The sequence below is a fragment of the Sceloporus occidentalis genome, unplaced genomic scaffold, assembly GCF_023333645.1.
Source record: "Sceloporus occidentalis isolate IW3139 unplaced genomic scaffold, rSceOcc1.0.p SCAF_195, whole genome shotgun sequence".
Taxonomy (NCBI): Eukaryota; Metazoa; Chordata; class Lepidosauria; order Squamata; family Phrynosomatidae; genus Sceloporus; species Sceloporus occidentalis.
Genome location: NW_028317175.1, coordinates 273,028 through 297,493, shown reverse-complemented (window position 1 = coordinate 297,493; position 24,466 = coordinate 273,028). Strand labels below are relative to the sequence as shown.

The 24,466-nt window shown below is 40.1% G+C and overlaps 1 protein-coding gene across 1 annotated transcript; it reads left to right on the top strand.

Annotated features, from left to right (window-relative positions):
* The first annotated feature begins 2,478 nt into the window (after positions 1–2,478).
* Positions 2,479–20,938, top strand: TXNDC11 (thioredoxin domain containing 11). Its single transcript, XM_089502137.1, has 12 exons — positions 2,479–2,570; positions 3,665–3,881; positions 5,347–5,444; positions 5,992–6,121; positions 8,624–8,717; positions 12,765–12,877; positions 13,135–13,335; positions 14,564–15,317; positions 15,786–15,925; positions 17,521–17,630; positions 19,610–19,690; positions 20,323–20,938. Exons 1-12 carry the CDS (start codon positions 2,491–2,493, stop codon positions 20,936–20,938), a joined length of 2,634 nt encoding a protein of 877 aa, XP_089358263.1. The 5' UTR covers positions 2,479–2,490.
* Positions 20,939–24,466: the final 3,528 nt, after the last annotated feature.

The following is a 24,466-nucleotide window of genomic DNA, read 5'->3' as shown; positions in this document are numbered from 1 at the left end:
CAATTCCATAAGTTTTTTCCCTGCAATTTAAAAAAAAAAACAAATAACCATATGCATAAAAAACCCATGCGTGTGGGGTATTTCCGTAATCAGTGATCCAGTATGCCGGCACGTTACAACTTATGCCCTGTAATGACCAGAAAACCACAAAAAAAACTAGGCATGTGGGTATTTCCGTAATCAGGAGAGGCGGCTGAACACTTTAGGCTGGATTTCTCTGCCATAACATATACCATGTGCAAAATATCCTCAGCAACACAGATGTGTTGGCGAAAAAAGCGCAAAATTATTGCTACGGCTGACTTTGGCAGTGATTGGCGGCCACATGGTTGCATGAAAATTGTCCAAATGCTCTTGATGAGAAACTCTGGGTTGTCTGCTTTACGGAAATACCGTATTTGCTCGATTACAAGACGAGGTTTTTTTCAGAGCAAATGCTCTGAAAAATACCCCACGTCTTCTAATCGAAGTCGTCTTCTAATCAGACTTCAAAATGTCCGCTGGGGCCATGCTGCTTACCGGGCTTTGGTCGCGAGCAGCAGGAGAACAGGAAGCTAGAAGAGTGTCACATAACTCTGCCTCCCCCCTCCTTCCTCTGGGGGCGGGGCCAGAGAAGTTGCTCGCACAGCCGGGCCCCTGCAGAAGTCTTCCAGTGAGAGATCTGCAGTTCAGGTAAGGGGGTGGGGGAGGGTTTTTGAGTATGTGTGATTAATGGAATGAATGAGTATTTAAATGTTTGTGAATGAGTGTGTGTTAGTATGGATGTTTAAGGGTGGTGGTGGTGGTAGCATGGCATAGGGAGGCTGTACTCAGACTCCTATCATCCCCAGGTTCCAGCATGTACTGGCTGCCTTGGCTTGATAGGAGTGTGATTGCTGTTAGCAGTTATATATATATATATATATACCTCCAGAAATGCCTTTTAACCCCCTATATGCCACTCTGCCCCATGATATGCCTTTTAACCCCCTATATGCTACTCTGGCATATAGGGGAGTAAAAGGCATATCATGGGGCAGAGTGGCATATAGGAGGGTATAAGACATTTCTGGAGGCAGAGTGGCATATAGAGGGTTAAAAGGCACATCATGGGGCAGAGTGGCAAATAGGGGGTATAAGGCATTTCTGGGGGCAGAGTGGCAACCCTGGGGGCAGATGTGCATAACTGGGGGGGGCAGGTTGGCAAATAAAAGGAAATAAAAAAATATATATTTTTCTCAATCATAGCTTTTATTAAATATGAAAATATTGTTTACATGAATTAATATTTACTAGTAAAACTTTTTTTCCTATAGGGTAGTCTTATATTCAGGCTTTTTGTTTTTTTTCCTAAATTAATATTCAGATTTTGGGGGGTCGTCTTATAATCAGACGGTATATACGGTATATACTTTTATGGGGATATTTATAATTAGGGGGGTGCTAAACAGCCCCAAATGAAACATAGGTCTACTAAAGCAAAATGTGAAAATTTCACGTTTGGAATCTATAACGCGCATGGTCCCGTTTGTGCCCTGTAATGTCCAGAAAACCACAAAAAAACTAGGCATGTGGGGTATTTCCGTAATCAGGAGAGGTGGCTGAACAATTTAGGATAGATTTCTCTGCCGTAACACATACCCTGTACAAAAAATCCTAAGAATGCTACAAAATACTAAGACGCGCAGGAACTAATTTCTGTGGCCACCTTTGACAGTGATTGGTGGCCAAATACCTGCATGTAGAATGCCCAAATACCCCTGATAGGATATTTACAGAAATATATACCTTTGTGGGTGTTTTTGTTTTATTTGTTTAAAATTAGAGTTACAGTCCTAATGTAAAAATGTTACGGCTTTGTATAAAGTAATGTACACCTTATAGTATGTTGGCTTTATGTGCTGGAAAAGTATGAAAATTCTATATAAATTAAGTATTTCTGAAATCAGGACACCTGAATTGATAAATTTGGAGGGAATTTTCTGTCACTTTACCTATCTCTATCTTTCCTTGAAAAAAACAATATATAGTTTACATGGGTACACTATTCACAGGAAAAGTGAATAATCGCTGAACCGACATAGCGCAAAAATGGCAAAATTGCTCCGGGCTTTGAGGTACCAAAAACCCCTGGGATTGAAGGGGTTAACTAAAAATTTTATTAATTTATCAATATTTTCTTTCAAATCTAAACAAAATGCCTCATGTCGACTCTCTGACTACCTAAGACGGCCCCTTTTACGTTTCTCACGTAGTGTGTGCGTTTACACGATCCCTTACAGCCCCCGCTGAACGTGGTGTGCTCTTTGCACACGCTCCCTGCTCCTCCTGTTGGCTGGAGTACGGAAGTAGTGCGGCAGACGTGGCGGCGCTCGGTTTGTGCTGCTGACAGCCGTGAGGTGTAATGAGGAGACCGACCGGCCTGCCCCCGGCGGGCTCGGGCCGCCCATCGCCTCTATAAGCGGAATGCTGAGGCCGGTTTGGCAACACTTTAAGCGGCTGTTCTACCTGATGGGCCACAGGCCCAAGCTACTGTGCGGGGCAATAGCGCTGAGCTGCGCCCTTATCGTGGCCCTCAGGTTCACCTGCAGGTAACTCCTGACCCGAGCAGTCTATATAGGCACGTAACGATGTTTCACGGAGCTGCTGTATCTCGATATATTGCGTTTTTGTAGCGTTAACCAGATCGCGCCTTAAAATGTGAGGAGAGGTCGGGGTGCCGGAGCTGTCATCCCTGCTTTGCTTTGTTGGGCGGTTCTTGCTACCTTTAATACAGGTTTTCATGGATCGGGAGAAAGGTTGGCCTGGAGAGTTACACTTTAGTACTTTTACTATTACATATATGTAATAGAAATGTGTGTGTGTAATGTGTATATGTATACGTTTATTCATTAAAGAGGCAGTTGTCTGGAAAGTTGCGTTTCATCTCCCTGACTTCTCTATACATTGTAAATGGCCAACCCCAGTGAGCATCTGGAGCCTCAGAGTCTGCCGTCATTGTCTGTACCGGGATGTAAAGTCATTTACTCAGCCACTGGTTTCTTCTGGTTCTTAAAAATCCATCGGCTCCTTTATTACCTTTATGCCTACCCTGCCTTAATCTATGTGCGGAGAAACGAGTGTGTCATGTATTGAATACAATAACCTATACATGCGCGGGGTACTTCTGTCATCTGGAGGGGCAGATTTTTGACAAGGGGGGGGTTACTTTGAAACAGTAATGTATGCCTCTAATATTTGCCCTATAATTGACCCAAATATATAATAACTCTTTCATATAAGGCATTTCCAAAATAAAGGCACTTACATTAATTTATTTTGGGGTATTTTGGTCTACTTTAGTGATAATTATAATAGCAAAATCATCCAATTTTCTTTTTAAATCAATTATTCTTACTAAATGTTGTACCTTACATCTAAAAGTGTTATCAAGGGAAAAACCTACCTGTCCTCAAAAATGCGTATTTTGTACAGGTGCAGTAAAAAAAAAAAAAAAAAAAGTGGGAATCCTAACTAAACAAGCATATGGTAAACACGATGAAATCTTTAAGTACCCTCCGTAGAGAAGTAGATAAAGGGGGACATTGAAGTGCATATGATGGCTGGATTGTACGCCGGTAAATCCATAATCCAGAAAATATTTTGGTAATCAACTGTTTAACTTATTTCTTGCTTCATTTCTCAGCCGTGCCAAAGATGTTGTCATGCCAGCCAGACCACCAGAGCGGTTTTTCCCCACCGGATCCCCGGTGGTGGACCTTTTCCGAGGCCAGCTGGATTATGCAGAACACATTCGCCAAGACTCTGAGATAACGTTGTTCTTCCTGTATGCGCCCTGGTGCGGTCAGTCCATCGCGGCCAGGTCTGAAATCGAGCAAGTGGTTAACCAACTCTCAGACCAGGTAAGGGACCAAAAACATCTTTCAAAATGATGTTGCTAAACCTCATCATAGGAGGCAGCACAAATATGTACATCCTAGAGTGGTAGTAAATGTACTAACATATATATATATATATATATTTATATATATATATTACTGCTTATGAATCTGTGGTCTAAATAGAAGCATTTTTGGCACTTGGCCATTCAAAATCTGTCCCTCGAGTCCCAAAAAGCTACTTGCATTTTAAGCCCCATGTAGCAACATGTTACTTTGTAGGGGGAAACGTTTTCACCTATATATTGTTACTCAATTGGCTAGCGAGATTGTAGGTGAAAGTTTGTTTGTGTGTCCCTATTATCTTTAGTCCGTTATGTTTGATGTCATTGAAATAAAAATACAAACATGGCTGCTTGTGGAAAAATTAAATATAATAGAGTACAGCGCTTAATAAACACCACTGTGATAAATACATGAAATAAGTTAATAAAAGACAAACCTTACAGATCCCCCCAAACAGTAGGGCAAAAATAATGAAAGCGATTGATCGTTCACAAGGGGCCAGACCCTCAATAATTAAATAAATTGAAAAAATACTTGGCAGCCATTCATGATACTGGAATAACAAATATAAAAAATGAAAAATTTAAATAAAACAAATATTTTGCTAAAAATATTTAATTGCATGTAAATCAATAAATAATAAAAACATTAGCAGTGGGTTAATAATATAATTGGTATATAGAATATCTACAATATCTTACTAAACAATAATAATCTTAATAAATCTGTCTGTTGTGTTGGGCTAACATAACTCATACAATTGCTAATATGTGACTACCTGAAAATTATATTATGCCAAATTATAACTACTTTAAAAAAGCGCGGTATTATTGATTTGTTTGCAGTCTGATACGTGTCATAAGAAAGTGTTGGGAGTTCCCCTTTAAAACCTCAGTCCTTTTGTTGGTTCTTGTGCTTTTCTTTGTCCAGGATATCCGTGTCCCTTTCCCCACGCATGTTTACTGTGTACCAACCTCCGTCCTCCACCTTAAATGTCTGTACATATGTATCACGTGTAACTGATACATACTAAACATGGTAACATATTTATCTCACCACATGAAATATATCGGTCGGTTCGCTTGGTAATCTAGGTGATACAAGTAAGAAAGTTGGAAATAAAATAAATGGCATTTGTTTTATTTGCAATATTTTTGTGCTGAAAATGCCTAAATGTGGCGTTTTGGCCCCCAAACAACCCAACAAACCTATGCACGGTTGATTTCATGGCACTCGTGAGATGTTGCCAAGCACTTCGTGGGGTTGCTTTTTATTAGTAACCCTTAAATCTGTGTGAAAAATCATGAAAAGTGTCAAAATATCCTAGGTTGTCTACTTTAGAAAAATATGTAAGTATGAAATAGTTCCGTTTACAGGTTGTTAAAATGTTTAGAAAAATGTATCATGTTCTTTTCGTTTCTAGGTACTCTTTGTGGCTGTCAACTGCTGGTGGCACCAGGGCACATGCAGGAAGCAAAAGAATTTCTTCTATTATCCTGTGATTAACTTATACCATAAAAGGTAACACTAAAGACATTCACTACTCTTTTAGTAGATTGTGCAGGAATTATATATATATATATAACTTTTTACAGACTACACTTTCATATCATATACACTAATGTAGTGCATCTTAATTTTTATTTGTATGTCTTTATTCTGGTTTAAATACTTTCATGCTACCCCCTCCCACACACTTATATATATTGGTTACCAATAAAATTACTAACACTGTTAGAATTTTGAGCTGATGAATACACGGGTGCGCTGTGAGCTTAAAGTTTCAGTTGTGTTATGCAAGTAGAAACCATTTTACTATTTGAATACATCACCAAAATAACTACCTCAAAAATAACTTAATTTCCTCCTGATTTGAACGTACGATCTGTAGCATGCCATGGCTTCCCATTTTGTACATATTCTATACCTTGCACGCTAGCTTGGTTGTGGTTTTTAATACTATCGCTATATCTGGTAAGATTATTATTTATGTTCAGCAGCGGAATAGCTGGAACAGGTTAATTAGTTCAAATAAATTAAAAATAATGTGGTTAATTTATATTTTTAGCTTTGGCCCAATTGAATACAAAGGTCCAGTGAAATCAGAATATATTGAGAAGTTTGTTCGAAGAGTGATGAGTCCACTTGAATACATTCCATCTCTGCCAAGACTTCAAGATTTCCTATCAAACTATGAGGTAGATCTTGCATTTGATTGTATTTTTTGTCTTTTTTTACATATTTAATAGTTTATTACAGGGCTTGGCAAACCCTGGTCACCATGGCGAATAGAAACCGCTTTCTGGTGCGCAGGTTTTTGCAGGACATGGGGGTAAAAACTGGCCAGAGCTGCCATCATGAATCCAACACTCTGTGCTCTCCTGGGGGGGGGTGAGACTCACATGCGCGTGATGTGACCCCGCAGGAAAGCATACCGTGCCAAATACACAATGGCAGAAGATGGCGTCACGCCAGGGGAAGGAGGAGTGCCGTATACTGTAGTGTCAGTGTGTATATATGTATAGTTCTGGAGTCAGTCTGTGAGTGTGTGTATACTGTAGTGTCGGTGTGTATGTGCGTATATGTATAGTGCCAGGATCAGTATGTCTACTGTATTGTAGTACCAGATTCAATGTGTATGTGGGTATTTTTTTATGTTGTTAGCCAGTGTGTGTATGTTGTTGGATAGTTTGTGCGTGTGTGTGGTGTTAGTGTATGTTACAGTATGGCATTAGCATGAGTGTGTATGTCAGTATATAGTGTACTCTGTGTGGTGTGTACATGAGTGTAGAATGTTAGCATGTGTGTTACTGTAAGGTGGTAATGTTTGTGTGTCGAAACAGGGTGTTAGTGTGTGTGAGTGTAAGAATAATGGTTAAACATTCAAGCTCAAATCTATACCCTGCCATGTAGGGGTTAACTGCAGTACTGTACATAGTGGTGTGTTTTATGTCTTATTGCCCCAATAAACATCATATAACTGCACATCAGGGGGTAATAAAATAAAAACATTATTGGGGAAGATCCAAACCAAATTTGTTGACCCCTGGTGTGTTACTGCGTTCCAGTCATTCCTCCGAGGTAACGTTTTCATTACTCTTCAGTTCTTGTCTGTAGTCAGTTCTGTTATGTCTTATGATACAACATTTATCCTGTGTGGTACATTTCCTAGTTTTGAGATTTGGACCATGTAACTATAGTATATAAATAACGACTATGTTAAAGTAAGGTGAGACGCATCCCTGTACAGATGGCAGGCACAGGATTTACACCTTAAGTGGGAGTGTAAAAGGCGTCTGCTGCATGTGGACAGGAAAGGGTTAACACCGACGGTTGGACGGGTTCCCGTGAGGCTGAGGGTAGAGGAAGGGAAATATCTGGCAGCGTTCTGTGGATAGGGGTATTCTGAGTTGGTAAGAGGTATTGTAAGAGCGAAGGTGGAGGTCAGAAAGACAGAAAAGAGAGAGAGAGAAACCGGAGAGCGAACATGATCCAGAGAGAACTAGGCCAAGCGATTGTCCTGAAGTGTGTGCGTCAGAACTAGTCCATTGGGAGAGACCAAAAGAAGAGTTCACGGGGAGGATTTTTGAGCTAATGGCGTTGTTAGATGAGTCAAAAGAAATGTTAAAATCCCCCAGAATGAGACGCGAGGGTTAGGAACAGGAGGGCGATACATCTCTGTGATACTAAGTAGAGCATAAAGAGGAATACTTGGTATATGCTTACAAGGTACATTTCGGCGTGGGGGGGCTATGAGTGTGGCTGAAGTGTAAGCCCCCTGAAAAAGAGTGCAGCAGATGAGCTAGTATCAGGGCCTGAAGGGGTTACAGACGGAATGAGAGAGCTTCAGGACATCAAATTAAGTAGATCATTACACCAATCTTGATTTACAGGAAGTGACCTTTAAATCAAATATATCCAGCATATTTACACTTTCTGATAAACGGCACAAGCTGTAGGTAGTTATATGCCTTTGAGGGTAGAAGTGAATCCTGTAGGGACGTTTTCCAAAGGATGGTGCAGATCCACGTCTTCACCAGTAGAGGGCGCACCTTACTAAAGCCTCGGCAGATTTTGGTGGTCATTTGTTTCCTTGTCTGCTGCTGAGTTATGATGCTTAAATAAGAGTCTGTATGGCATTATTTTACACTATATATATATATATATATATATATATATATATTAAACATGTAAATGCATCCAACAGGTAGTTTTATATAGTAGGAAATTATACTTTATAGGTATCCGCAGAACTATTTTCACGCTTCTTACTCTCTATCTAATATATCAATGTTTTGACAAAATAAGTTACACTGCATTATTTTTATATATTCCCTGTTGCTAGAAGTGGTTTTGATTTTGGGACATTACTCCACGTAGTAAATAAAGAGAAGAAATGGTGCTTCAAAGTTCAAATATGCTTACAATTAAATAGCTTTTTCCTATAAAATGTCGTTGGGTGACGGACACATCTTAAGTACCACCTGCAGGGAAATGTTCCGTAATTCTTCCAAGAAGTGACTGTTAATCCTTTTTCACTCACTTCTTATATAAAAAAACATTCTGTTTTGCGATCGGTGTAATTGTATTTGATTCCCATTTTTGTGTCTCTGCTCGGGACATAGATTAGGATGCCTGAGCGTTTGCGGCAGTGTGTACGTGTTTGTATGCAATAACGCTGTTTTATGTTTATTTTGAAGCCTGGTGTTTTAGGATACTTTGAGTTCAATGCCTCCCCTCAACCCCCGGGATACCTGACATTCTTCGTCTCTGCCCTCCATTCTTTACAGAAAGGTATGTGGTTATTGAAAAGGACACGTAGTAAGTTCATCAGAATATAGATGTTATAAGTAAGTTTTTTTTTTTGTTTGTTTTTTTTGTTTTTTTTTTTATGTAGCAATAAACATTGAATCTCTGAGTCAACCGAGGCAATATATACAGGCAATGTATAGTGTCTGCGAACGAGGGGATTATCCACTAAAGGGGATTCGACACTGGTTTGCAGGGAAGTTTCAGGCTCATCACAGACTTCACCCTGCTTTATGAAGGACCAAACCCGCTGGGCTTCTTTAAGAATAGCTTGGATGGCCCTCTGTAATGTTTAAGTCATTTTACTGATTGGACTAGGCATTATACTGGGCCTCCTGATCCTTCTAGAGAAAGGTATAGTGTGTTGCTCTACAATGCATAGCAAATTGAGAGAAGGGGGGGGGGGCAACTTGGCTGCCAACTCCCACTTTAATGAATAAGCCCCGAAATACAAACTGATGAGTTGGGTAACGAGGCAGTATTTTATTATTATTATTATTATTATCTTTTATTTATATATAAATCTGACAGGGTTAGATCTTTCTGTGTTTGATAATCCATGGATCCACATTCTGACATTCAGTTCTATCCATTACCCATCCAGCTGATGAAATGGTAATACTGCAATTAATAATCAGAACTTTAAAGTGCTTTTGGGCCGCCTGCAGGTGCAAACTGCTGGATTAAATGGGTCATTTATTTTGCTTGTTATTTTCACGCAGTTTCTTGTTCGATTTATCTGCTTATATTTTCTAAGCTTGTCTTATTACATATCTAAAGCTACATTCTTGGAATTAGTATCAGTGCAACATGCGCACTTCAGGGATTCCTGACTTCAAATCCAAGCTTCCAGGGTAATTGGAGATTGACTCTGAGCGAACAGATATTTTTTTATTTTTGTTAATTAGAGTGAAATGAACTTCTTTATGGATTCTTAGTGGATCTTAGATAGTTAACTGTTGGCCTATCTCTAGCGGCTGAGTTAATCTGATTGTACCAAGTTTAAATGCCGCTTAGTAAGATATGGTGCTGTAGGAAGCACCACCATTTCTTGATTAATACCCTGATCCCCTTTGGCTTCATGAAGCCTTAATTTCCCGCTGTCCGACTTTAGATTTCATTTTAAATGTCAAACTCGCATGTGAGAGAATGAAGGTTTAGTTGAACATGTTCACAGAAGTGATGCGTAGAAGGATCTTATTTATCTTTGTATTCTGGTCACTGGATCGCCTTTTAAATAACGATAAAATGTAGAAAAGAGGATTGGAATCTACATTTTTTCTCATCGTGTCAATGTGGCATCAAGTAACCGTCACAAAAAGGATAAGTGTAAGGGAGGATAGCAATCATAGAAACCTAGAATCTGACAGCAGATAACCATTTATTCCTTCCAGTCTGCCCATTTTTCCCGATGATTAGTCTATCCGGATTCTTATATTTCCGCTGTTCACTGATTAGATACGTTATAGCCACAAACAATTTTGTTGACTGCTGTTCCAGTTGTCATGGAAACCATACTGATGTTATCACTAGAAGGCGAAAAATAGAAGAAACATTATTGGAAGCCAAGTTGTTTCATTTTCAGACCAAGTCTGTCATGCAGGGATTCATTATCTTTGGTTCATAAATGGTATTTAGTAGTTTTATAAATATATATCAGACAGGAAGAAAGTAATAAAAGCTGGGTTTTTATTTTTTATTTTGTAAAATGTGTAATCTTACTTTCTGGAGTTTGAGTTTTCACTGCCGTAGTTCTACAGGAAACTTTTATCTGCACGCTATATGTTTCTTTAACAACCCCGTCATTCCACTTTTCCATTTGGTGTTATGAAACGTTAAATAGCTCCATTCTTACTACTTGCTATTTCTGGTTCTCGTCTTTTATTTTTGGGTATCAATCATTTGTAGTTTAAAGCCGCAATGTATGAAAAGCACTCAAGAAGTTGCTCCCAAGGGTTAACCTTGATTGTCCTAGTAAAACCATAAACAATACGGACTTCTTGCTATGTTTCTGATTACGCCTCGTCTTCTATTTTCAGATGCTCTATACCAGGGGTGGGCAATTAATTTTCCCATGGGGCCACATGAGAAATTGGAATGGTTTTAGAGGGCCAGACCTCTACAAACTACAAACTCCGAAGCCTTGTCCATTTTGTTAACTTATGTGCTGTTTAATAAAGTTATTCAAGCCTACGTCATTGGTAGAGGTGCTTGAATAAGTAAGGCCTGAATAACTATTAGCACAGCACAGAAGTGAACAAAATGAACAAGGCTTCGGAGTGCATACCGTATTTTTCGCTCTATAAGACGCACCTGCTGATAAGACGCACCTAGATTTTAGAGGAGAAAAAAAAGGAAAAAATATTTTGAGCTAAAAAATGGGCTAAAATATTTATTACAATAACTGAATAAGCTATGAACACAGTAAGACACACGCAGTAAGACACACACAGACACAGTAAGACACACACAGACACAGTAAGACACACACAGACACAGTGACACACACAGACACAGTGAGACACACACAGACACAGTAAGACACACACAGACACAGTGAGACACACACAGACACAGTGAGACACACACAGACACAGTAAGATACACACAGACACAGTGAGACACACACAGACACAGTGAGACACACACAGACACAGTGAGACACACACAGACACAGTGAGACACACACAGACACAGTGAGACACACACAGACACAGTGAGACACACACAGACACAGTGAGACACACACAGACACAGTAAGACACACACAGACACAGTAAGACACACACAGACACAGTAAGACACACACAGACACAGTGAGACACACACAGACACAGTGAGACACACACAGACACAGTAAGACACACACAGACACAGTGAGACACACACAGACACAGTAAGACACACACAGTGAGACACACACAGACACAGTGAGATACACACAGACACAGTGAGACACACACAGACACAGTAAGACACACACAGACACAGTAAGACACACACAGACACAGTAAGACACACACAGACACAGTAAGACACACACAGACACAGTAAGACACACACAGACACAGTAAGACACAGTGAGACACACACAGACACAGTAAGATACACACACACACAGTAAGACACACACACACAGTAAGACCTCCCTCCCTAACCCCCCTTCTCAGTATCTCCCCTCTAACTCCCTAACCCCCCCTTCTCAGTATCTCCCCTCTAACTCCCTAACCCCCCTTCTCAGGATCTCCCCCCCCGCCCCGGTCACTTACCTTAAACTCCTGTGTTGGAAGCGTGAGGCGTTTGTCTCGGGTGCCGGCGCTTCACTGCTGATCGCCGGCGTCTGACGTCATATGCCGGCGCCCAGCGTAAAGCGCCGGCACCCGAGACAAACGCTTCCAACACAGGAGTTTAAGGTAAGTGACCGGGGCGGGGGGGGACACCGGACTCATTGGTGAGTCACCAGGACACTCTTTGCGGGCCGGTCCGAGCTATTCAGCGGGCCGGATGTGGCCCGCGGGCCGTGCTTTGCCCAGGTCTGCTCTATACAGACCTTCCTCTTCCTTATTTTATATATATCTCAATTGGCATTAACAGTTTTCAAATGTACTTGGAACAAGCCCTAGCTGACATTATTCTCATCACCCGCTTTTATTGAGAATAATGTAAAAACCGTTAAGAACGGCCTGCTTGTAGTTAAAGGCTTGGCTGCTAACCCTTTCCTAAAATTCCTTGAATGAACAGCTCAATGCTTATAGCAAGCACTCTTCTTTCTATATGATGATTAAATGCCCTGTAGGTTAGACAAGTTATTTAATTTAGAAATTAGTAAATTGTCTTTACATTAGCATTGGTGCTATGCACAGAATATGTGTTCTAGATCAGGCATGTGTATAACACCCCAGGTTTTACCATAGTTCTCATCATACGGATTAATGCATAGCCTCTCTACGCAGCCGTATGCTCTAATTAAATGCGGTTATTTAAGGTGTCTGATGTCTGTGTTTGGTAAGCGTGATGTTGCGTTCTTTACAGATTATGTGGAAACTGTTCGCTTTGGAGTGATCACTGATGGCAAACTTGCAAAACAGATCTCACTCACCACCCCTGGAAGTGTGTACTTGCACAGAAACCTAAACTTCTCTTTAGTAAGTGTTTAAATAAAAACATTTCTCTATTAAATATCTGTACATATGCTAACATGTTCTTAAACGTGTAACTGTTCCTTTCCTCACTTATTACTGCATTTTCTATTTTTATGGTAGAAATAAATGGGGTGTGCGCGCGCATTATCTTCTTTTTGGCGGTGGTGTGTGTAAACTTAAAACCATAGACTCCGTATCAGGAAATATAAAATATTCTAAAGAAATTAATATATTTATATAAATATTTTTCTTTGGAACAGATCTATCCAGACAAAGAGCTAAACTTCACGGCTGTGAATATTTGCAAGTGGGCTCTAGATAACCGAGAAACTCTGCTGCGCTGGCTTCGACCTCATGGGGGCAAAAGCCTTCTACTGGACGGTGCGCTGAAGAAAGGACCAGCTCTTCTCTTATTCATGCCTTTTAATCCGTTAGCTGAAAAACACCCCATCCTTGATGAGGTTAGTATTATGTAGCACTAATATTTCTAAAGGTTTCTATAGCAAAATAAAATACTTTTATATAAAACAGGAAGTACTGGCCATTTCAGTCTTTAATTAAATATACTTTGCGCATTATTGCACATGCAATGCAGTGGTCTTAGAGGTGCATTATTGTGGGAAATGTTTATTGGAGGCATTCCAACCGGGGTGTGTATGTGTGTGTGTGTATATATATGCTACTCCTAACCTTGTAATCTATGAAACATGGAATTGGGTGCTCAGTCACTGCCTCTATTTTAATTATCCATAAAGAAGCTGATGGTTTTGGAGTTGTATGGCTTTAGAATAGTGGGCTGTAGAATGCTGTAGTGTAAGAAAAGGGTTAATAAAGGTCACATTTTGGCTGCTGTGACTCGACTTGTTTACCTGCTCATGTGAATGTATTATGTGAACTGCGGTCGCCTCTGAAATCATTACCCTGTGCAGCGTGTTCTGCTTTCCACTTTACCATCCCTTTGTGTACTTAATTTGACTATTGTTCATAAAACGTTACCTTATGTATAAAATATAACCAAAAACCAAGTCATTATTGCTGATCCTGGTGTAGTTCTCGTTCTGCAAAAGTAATTTGTAGCAAGATATACCTGATATTTTCAGAGACCTCCTTAATTTGTAGGATTTCACCAGCTGTAACCGGGTAACAAAGGTCTGGAACAAAACCTACATTTAGAAATGCTGGAGCATTCTAAGACGTTTCTTCTTATAATTTTGAACATTACATATAAGATGGATGGATGGATAGAATTTTCCGGTTGTGGAACGTTTAGCCTCCAACAAATGTATAAAAAGTTAACATTATAAAAACATTTGCATTGTTTATAAAAACACTTTCCCCCCATTAATATATCTCCCCCTGTTAAGTTGCTGGTCCTTGCTGACTGGTTCCGAGTTGGTGGGGTGAAGGGACTGAAACTTGATGAGATATAACTCTCGCCCGGCTGCTGCCGTTCTCCATGAGCTTTTCAACTAGATTTCTCAAAAGCAATTGCACACATACAGTCAAAAAATACTATATGCAGTTTAGATAAATTCTGGTTATACTAATATAATGTCCGTTATTCCTGGAAATGATAGAGGAGATATTGGGGTATGTATAACATTGTTTGTGCGCAATCATTAACTTCAATCTTTCTTCTAGCATTATAGTGGGCTTTCCTCACATTAGTTTTATTTTGTGTGTTTATAGATCACTGATGTCGCCCTTAAGTACAACACGTGCACCAGAAGCCTATCCATTAATGATGGAATTCAGAATCGGAACCATCTGGAACCATTTATGTCTTCATCAGACTCAAATATAGCAGAAACCTATAGAATGTTTTCCTGCTGCAATACTGTGGTTCTTCCTCAGGGGCACGAAATCTCTGGGGTCCGTAACGTTTGTGACTTGTGTATCAGTCGGGCGACTTCTGTCCAACCAAGCAACTTACGGCTTCCTCGATGCAGCTTCACGGAGATCGAAGCCGCTTTAGATTCCTTCTACCTCAAAGAACATATATTTATGCACTTTGTGTCTGCTGCCAGAGAGTGCAGCGATTTCTCGAGTTTTTATAGTCCCTTCAACCACTATTCTGCTTGTTGTCAAACCGTAGACCGAGGAACTTACTCTTCCAAGTCAAACACTGAGAACTTTTCACTTACTTCCCATTGGAAGAGCTACGACGGGGATTCTTCCGTTATCGTGCCTCATATTGAGGAGGAGAAGATTTCTGTTCCCCACAGCTATCGTATCGGCAGTGATAGTATTACTGGCCTCAGGTGTAGGACCAATAAAACTTTACATTTTTATCTCCTGGACGCCAACTTGTCTTGGCTGTATGCGCAGAGGCTGGGGGCTTCGGGGTCAGGCCACGGAAGGACGTTTGCTGCTATTGTTGATATGAAGGAAGAAACCCATTATGTTTTAGACCAGAGTCAACCGCTCGTGAAATCCACACTAGGTAGGAAAATATATTTGTGTCTGAGCAGCGGTTACATGTAGGTTTTGGGATTTTATTGAGCGAATGTATAGCTCTGCACTGACAAGAAGAGTCTTTTTGCTTCCACAGTTTTCATCCTAGCATACTTGGGTTTGTGTGTCAGTGTCCAAGTGTGTTGTTAATAATACTGTTTTTTTAGATTATTTAACCATAATAGGTAATTTACCGATCTGATTCCCACTGCCCATGGCGTACAGACTGTTTGGTAGTGATGTCACTTTTATGTATTTTAAACCCCTCTTGGTCTTTTATTTGCATCCCGTTCTACTAGTGTCTGTACATTAAAGAAATGTACAGTCCTGCACTCATTAGCAACAAGTTCATTTTGTTCTTTAAACAAACGGAGTGAATGTACAAAGCCTTTTATACAGCTGAAGATAAGCAATTTGTGTCATGTTTTTCACAAACTTTCTGTATCCCGTCTTTCAGAGGCTTTTATACAGAATTTCAGCCAAGTTTACAGCCCCTTACAAAGGCATCTCATGAGCAAAGCTACTCCATCAGAGCCAGCAGTCATTACTGAAGTCACATCCAGTACATTTAAGCAGATTGTGTTGGAAACAAAAAAGGTATTTTCACTTTTTTTTTAGGTTTATTGCATTTTTTTTTTTTTATTTGTTTACAAATTCTATTTTGAACATTTTTCATTGGGACTTGCTAAGAAACCTTTTAACCCCTTGATGACAATTGCCGGTCCGGACCTCGAGGCATTCAGCAACGCCATGATCGGAATCAGGGGCCGGAAACGGGTGGACACCCGTTTTAAAAGCGTTTAGGAGGCGATCAACGATCACCTCCTAAACTTAAATGGTGTTGATGGACTGTGACCGCTCCGGAGAGCGGTCACAGCCGCAGCTGCCGGTGATCTTCGCCATCAGCAAGATGGCGGCGGCCCGGGAAAAAAAATAATAAAGATGAAAAGGTTCGCTAGGCGGTCTCCAGACCCTCTAGAGAACTCTGGCTCCACTTGCAGGTTGAATACAGGTACTGCATTCAACCATGCAAGTGAATGGAGCCCAGCTTTCTAATCACAGTGTGATTAGAAAAAAAAAAATAAAAATAAAATATTAATAATAATTAGAAAAAAAATAGTAAAAAACCAGTAAAATGTAAAAATAATTTCCCTCTGATGAAAAGTTGAAAAAAAATGTTAAAAATGTTTTAAAAAAGGCAAAAAAATATGAAAATATATATATAAAAAATATATTTTTGTGAGCAAGTCCTAAAATTAGCACATTAGCTAATAGGAAAAAATGGCTTTGAAATAGCAAAACGCTACCTGTACTTTTTGCCCCATAATGTGTAGAAAAAAGCAAAAAAACATAAAAACATTGGGTATTTCTAAACTCAGGACAAATAGTAGAATCTATTTAGCAGGTTTTTTCATTACCTTTTATAGATGAGTAAAAGATTTTTAGTTAGAAACTTTTCACCATATTTTATACTTTTTTTTTTAATAGTAAATAATATGATACAATCAAAACAATGTCATTCTTGTCCTGAAAAAAACAATATATAATGTGTGTGGGTTCAGTAAACGGGAAAGAAGAAAATTACAGCTAAACACGAGCAGCGCAGAAATGTTAAAATGGCCATTGTCACGAAGGGTACAAAAAGTAAAATCAGCCTTTGTCACGAAGGGGTTAAAGGAGATTTTACTACTACTACTAATAATAATAAGCTTACTTTGTTCAAACTGACTTGGCTGCATCCAGTTCTACTAGTGTCTGCTTATCGGGGTACATTAAAAAAAGCAGAGACCTACATTCATTTTTTTTCTTAAAAAAAAAAAAAAACAACAAAAAAACTGTACATTTACCCTGTATGGGTATTTATTTTATTACTCTGTTTATATAGCTGTGTGTGTATGTATAGGTATGTGTGTGTATTTTTATATATATATATTTTATACACACACACACACACACAATTATATGAGAGACTTAAGATACGTAAAATCATTGCCTTGTGAAATTTAACAATGGATATTATTACTATAGAAGGATATAACTCTCTACCGAACTAAAAAAACATACTTTTGAATAGAAATTAGCTTGGAAAGGAATGCCAAAGCACTTGTGATTGTAGATCAGATCTGACCGTCCTTCCGTTTGTTTACCCATTGTGGTAAAATCTAAAAATAACGTCTCTCATTTCATTAAAGGATGTTCTTTTGCTATATTACACAACCTGGTGTGGCTTTTGTTCATCTTTGAATCACATTTTCATTCGTCTCACTCAACTTCTGGCTACAGACAGTCTCATTGTTGCCAGGTAAGTTGGCAAAGCGTATTGTTGCCGTGATATATGTGTGTGTGTGTATACATGTGTGTGTGTATGTATATATATATCGTATTGGCCCGAATATAGTCTTTAAAGTGGGGGTGCGGCTTATATTTGGGGTCTAGCACCCGACGCCCGGGACATGCATTTCCGGGCGCCAGGCAGGTAGCAGGGTTAGGATACAGATCCCCCGCAGCGGTGCAGGGGACCTGTATCCTACTCTCTGATACGCTCAGACAGCCTCCCCTGCCAGCACTTCCCACGGGGGGAGTCCCGGCACGGGAGTTTGTCTAAGCGCATCGTGCAGACGTTCACCGGAAGTTTTATACGCGTATTGCATAGATGTCCCCCGCCGGCCCCGCAAGACACCCGGGAGTCTGCTCTGGTAAATCGGGGGGGGGGGGGGGGGCAGAGTGGCAGCATATCTCGGGGGGGGGGGGACGACAGTGGCAGCATATCTCGGGGGGGGGGGGGGGGACAGAGTGGCAGCATGTCTATTAAAAAAATGTTATTTAAAAAAGCACCAAACTTTTAGGGGGCGGCCTATATCCGAGCCAATACGGTATGTATATGTGTGTGTGTTTCTAAGTATATTTACAATGACTTTTTCTAACCAGGAATTAACAGAAAAGCAGGCCAGGGAAAAGATGTTTCCGCTGTTTTATTTTCTTTTAGTTAAACGCCTATTAATCCTTGCCTAGAATGGATATCAATAGAATGTGGTCTGCTTGTGAGCATTGCCTGATATGAAACACAACTGCTGGCAATAAAATTTGATGTATTTTTATTACTGCTGAATTAAATTTGGCTCACATAATATAATAACTGTTAAATATGCATTTTAAGTGGAGAAACACTTGCTTTATCATTTAAAATTAAGCTGCAACCTGTTAAATGTTTCACTTCGAATGAAATTTGTAGTGCGCAAGTTAAAAGTTACCTACATTTTTTTACTCTAACCCCCTTCTGTATTTTTTCAGTTTTTTTATTCAAGTATAATATATACCGTATTGGCTCGAATATAGGCCACGCTTTTTTCCCCCACTTTAAGTCTTTAAAGTGGGGGTGCGGCCTATATTTGGGCAGGCAGCGGGGTTAGGATACAGGTCCCCCGCAGCGGTGCAGGGGACCTGCATCCTACTCTCTGATGTGCTCAGACAGCCTCCCGTGCCGGCACCCCCCCATTGGAAAGTGCTGACACGGGAGGTTGTCTAAGCGCATCGTGCGGATGGTCACCGGCTGCGGAGGTTGTTTACCCGCATCGCCACAGCCGGTGACCGTCCGCATGATGCGTTTTACCTATGCCCCCAAGACTTACCAGAGCAGACTCCCGGGTGTCTTGCGGGGCCGGCGGGGGACATCTACGCAATACGCGTATACAACTTCCGGTGCTGGCACATCCGCTGAGTGCCGGCACCGAAGTTGTATACGTGTATTGCGTAGATGTCCCCCGCCGGCCCCGCATGACACCCGGGAGTCTGATCTAGTAAGTTGGGGGGGGGGGGGGGGGACGGACAGTGGCAGCATATCTCGGGGGGGGGGAGGAGCACAGTGGCAGCATATCTCGGGGGGGGGAGGAGCACAGTGGCAGCATATCTCGGGGGGGGGGGGAGACAGAGTTGCAGCATGTTTTTTTGGTGCTTTTTTAAAGAGAAAAAACTTTCTTTAAAAAAGCACCAAACTTTTAGGGTGCGGCCTATATACGGGGGCGGCCTATATCCGAGCCAATACGGTGTGTGTGTGTGTATATATGTATATATATATATATATATATATATATATATATATATATATATTTGTATTTTTTTTTTAAACCTACAAAGAATTTGTTTAGTAGAACATTTCCACCCGCGTTTCTAAATGCACACGTATTGAATGATCTATAGCTATAATAATGTAATTGTAGCATTTACATTCCACACCACGAGTCCGATTCTTTAATGTTTGTATCTATGTGCGTCTTTCTCAAGGATTAACATTGCCCATAATGATCTTCCGTGGGAGTTTATGGTTGATCGTGTTCCAACAATTTTGTTTTATCCTCAGCGCAGGTAAGTGTGTGTACTATCTCTAACAGTATTTTTTCACAACGTTGCCTGTTGTGTTGCCAAATGTTAAGCTGTGAGATGTATTGTGAGTAGGCAAAGAACATTTTTTTAAAATGGACTTTGATTTGCTATTTTCAAGTCTTTTTTCAGACTATATTCTTACATTGTTCTTTTGCAAGTCTGCAAAGTATATAATCAGGGCAATGGAATAAGACAGTGCTTTATAAATCAATAAGATAAAAATGATATAATTTACTGAAAAATGCGACTAACAAAGGTTTGCTGTGGGGCTCTTTGTGCTTAAATTGCATTTTGAGATACACATAGGAAATTCCATTTTCTGTTCCCTTTCTCTAAAAAATATATAAACACTAATGTATTTTTGCTGTAACAGGTTTGTTTTTCTGTGGAAGTCACAATATAGATTTAAATTGCCAATTTAATGTATTCGACTAGAAACAGTCTCCTTCAGATTATAGCAACACATTTGGAATTGGAAATAAGACATTTATCCCCGTCCTTTCAAAAAATCCTATTAGTAGTGAGCTGAAATCAGATGGCTTTATCCTATTAATGTGCGCTAATATGCTTTTTACTGTTGATTGATGGATTTCTGCTTATAAACTCTATTGCAGGAAAGACTACAGTGTAAAATTTCCAGATCATCAACAAATAACTCTTCAAAACCTCTTGAAATTCATCTTAAAATACACCAAACCGCCTTCTTCTACAGCAGCCGACCCACCTGCGTCCTGCCCCAAAGAGTATCTGCGATACAAAGAAGATCATGTTTCTTATTTGGAAAGAGAGATCCTCAGGCTTCGGGCTGAAATTGAGCTTCTACATAAGGCCCAGCATGAGCTGGCTGGTCACTTTACAGAGACTAGAAAGGATACGCATGACCTGAAAGTGCAGAAACTGAGGCTGGAACATCACAACAAAGCCTTGGAGGTACACAAAGAGCAATTACAAGCACTGTATGAGCAGAAAGCAAGGGAGGTGGGAACCATGGCCGATAAAATGAAGGAGTTGGCAGCTGCTTCCGAAACCCTTTTGGCAGAGAACGCTCTGCTGAAACTTCTTATGGCATCATTGGAGTCAAAAAGCAAAACGGAGGCAGAAAAGGAAAAGATCGATAACCCCGAGGATGGAGAGAAGCCCATTTTGGATCATTCAGAAATATTTGAAGGAACATCTGATAACTCAATCACTGAAGAACTGGATCCAACGAATGAGAGTAGAACAGATTAATTTTTAATGACATTTTCAAAATTTATACAGATTTTTTTTACAAATTCTGTAAATAAAGAGCTTTCTACTGTATAAATGAAATCAAATCTCTTATTTTTATGGGAAAGTGCTAGTTATTTCTAATTTTAACCTGCTCGTTTCTAAAGGCAAACATTCCAGGAACATGATCGTAGATGGCGTGAGTCAACGTGCTCTACTGAAGAATGTGATGTTTAAGTATGATTTGTTAGCAAATCAAACTGTTGGGGGGTTTTATCCTCGGAACATAGTGTGCTTTTACCTTTTTCAGAAAATCCCACATTTTGCATTATAAAGAGCCAGCTCAGTCCCCTTTCCCCATGGTCCATTAATGTATAGGGAAGCTGAAATCTTTCAAGAGGCCTGTAAACTCATGGCTTGCAAGGTTTTGTTTGTGTCTGTATTATATGAATCTATGAATCATCTGGAGAAGTAATTCTTACATTAAGCAATCACAGTAGGTCTTAGAAACAAAGTGTCCTTTGTAACTGCATTTAATATTAGACATTCTTCATAATAAACTCAAACATTCAGGCTTCTGTAACATTTTTGAATCTCCGTGGCCTTAATGTTTCCAAATATAGGGAAAGCCATCAGGGGTTGAGTTCCCAAAGGGAAAGTTGTGGCCCAAGGAGGAGTGTCTGGCCCTGTATAATGCAGCATATAGTGTGTATGCAGGGTTTAAGGAAATCTCTCTTATTTAACTATGCATTACAGTTCCAGTTGGGATTTAACTGAAAAGTTGCAAAGGTTATGTAGGTGTTCCATACACTTAAACTAAATCTGGGTGCTAGAGGTACAATGAACATAAAAAGCTGGAAGCAAATTGGCAAGGCGTCCTAAATATTCCAATGTATCAATTTTGTAAGTTCCAACGTTGGGTAAAAGGCACAAAAGCATTTAAGCTTTAAAATCGCTGTAGTGTGTTAAAACTTCAAGGTCTGACTACAATACTAAGATCTAGATCCCCCGCAGCGCTGCAGGGGACCCGGATTCTCCTCTCTGGCAGCCGGCAAACATCTGTGTGATGCGCATAGACAACCTCCGCTGCTGCTGGCACTTCCTTGGGCTTCTATGATGGAGCGCCGGCATCACATGACCGTCCGATGCTCAGTCATAGAAGCCCCGACGGCAGCAGTGGAGGTTGTCTATGTTCGCTGACTGCAAGAGAGGAGGATCCCCCACAGCGCTGCAGGAGACCTGTATCTTCATCTCTGGCAGCCGGTGAATGTTTGCAGGATGCGCACAGACAACCTCTGCTGCTGCTGGTACTGACCTTCCGGTGCTCAGTCATAGAAGCCCCGGTGGAAGAACCGGGCAGCAGCATCATCCAGACCTCCACCGACTTTTTTGGGGGGGTTGTCGTATAAATCAAGCAAATACGATTTTTATATACAATATATATATATATATATATATATATATATATATAAACACATTTTGGAGTAAAGTAAACTCACACCCAACTTTGAGTATATAATTTCAACTGATTCAGGGGGGGGAAAAAAACACCAAACATCTTAATTTTCTTTTATTGTGGTTAACAAAACCCAAAAACATTGTAACAGTTTGATATGGCTTCTTTGCACAAGCTTTAATAATATGGCACATTATTTTCCATCAGGCCTGCTTCCAGTCTTTACAACTGAATAAACGACGTGAAAAATCATTTGTACATTTTTATTAATCCTGAAAAAGTCAGTTTCATTCATGGCAGAATTTGATCCCTAAAATAAACTGATATAGTGATACATTTCTTAAAACCTGGCTGGATAACCTGTCTAAAGTGTAGAAAATAACTGGACTAACCTATCGATCGCTTAAAAAAAAAAAACGCACACCAAGTCATGTACAAGCATATTTTTTGCAAAGAAATGCATGTTTTGGGGGTTTTTTTCTCTGATGTCCATGAGCATTACCAATTTGGTTTCCCAAATTTAAGCATCTCAACCCTAAAATAAACTGCATGTAAAACATGTATACATAGGCTTAATACCATGATGCATACAATAGGGGAGAATTTTATTTTAATAAAATTTATATTGAAGCAGTCCAGTGAACACAGATGCAAGCTGGCAGATATCCCAGCTCTGGTATTTATAGAAAGATAAAAGGTCGCGTGACCTGATATGAAATTAAGGGACCCGGCCGGGCTGTGCCTAGTCCAGGAGAGCCTGCCCAGCTCGTGGGGAAAACAGTCACGAGAACTCTCAACTAGCTGTTTACAACCGTGTTCTGCAGCGATGGGCCTCGTGTCTAATTCACGCTTGTTGCCAAGTAAACATGCTTTACATTAACCCCTGTGACGGGCACACAGGACCTGACACGGCAGCATAATAGATACAGGTTTATTGTGGCAATGAACAATGGGTGCCGCTGCCGCATTCCCCACCTGATGAGTAAGGGGGGGGGGCTATGTAAATGTTTACATAGCCTTCACGTGCTTCTCTACTAGACGTGCTTCTACAACTTGACTACATGACAAAGGGCTAGCCGGTTTCTCACTTATGAATTGATGTTACTTATATGCGAGTACTAAGTTTGTGGCATGCAAAGCCAGTCTTCATCACCTACGCTTGGTTGGAGCCTCTTTACTATAATGGCCTGGAGGACGATCACTTCTCCCAGCAATGGTGACGATTCTGTAATGTCATCTCTTCTATACGCATCATGTAAGGCAAACTCAAGCCTTCTTGCTTGTAAAGATTGATCCTTCCGACGTTTTATTCAGTCCTTTGGTTGAAATAACTCATCTCACCACGCGTGCAATCCTAAAGTTTAATCAATAAACCTCACAGTGGCCAGACACGCATAGAGCACTACATAATCCTACACGCTTATATAAAACCGAAATACTCAGAAATTGCATTAAAATTCATCCCATAAAGTATAGTTTAATGCTCTTTTCCCACCCCTTTACGATGTGGGCGGAAAGGTTTAGAAGTAACCACAGCACAATTATGCATTTTTCCCCATAAAAACCTTTTGGAAACTATTCTAAACATTACTTACGATGCTTGGACCACAACAGCTCCTGTCTTATCTATACACAGATTTAAGAGTATATGTGACATGCCTGACAATAGCAAAACTAGCTCATAAAGGTTCATCTTTAAGACTTTATTGTAGAACTAAACATGTTATTTTTTATATTAAGCTAAAACTCAGATTCTTAATGCACTGGCAATCATCCTTATCAGCAAAACAATCTCACCACAGCAAAAACGCTCGATTAGCAAAGCGCAAGGTTTTCTTTCTCGAAATGTCACGGCTGCGGCGAGAAGGCTGATCTTAGTACAGAGGTGGTTGTAGAACACGTGCGAGTTTGGTCTTTATTATTCTCATGTCACAGTACAAAGAATATCGAGATGATGTTTTGAGAGACGGTCCAAATGATTTATACGCCATATTGAATGCAAATTTAAAAAAAAAACAAACAAAAAAAACAACTTCTGCCAACGAGGACATGTCGACAACATGCAGAGGTCAGTTTTTGACTCGTTCCCCATC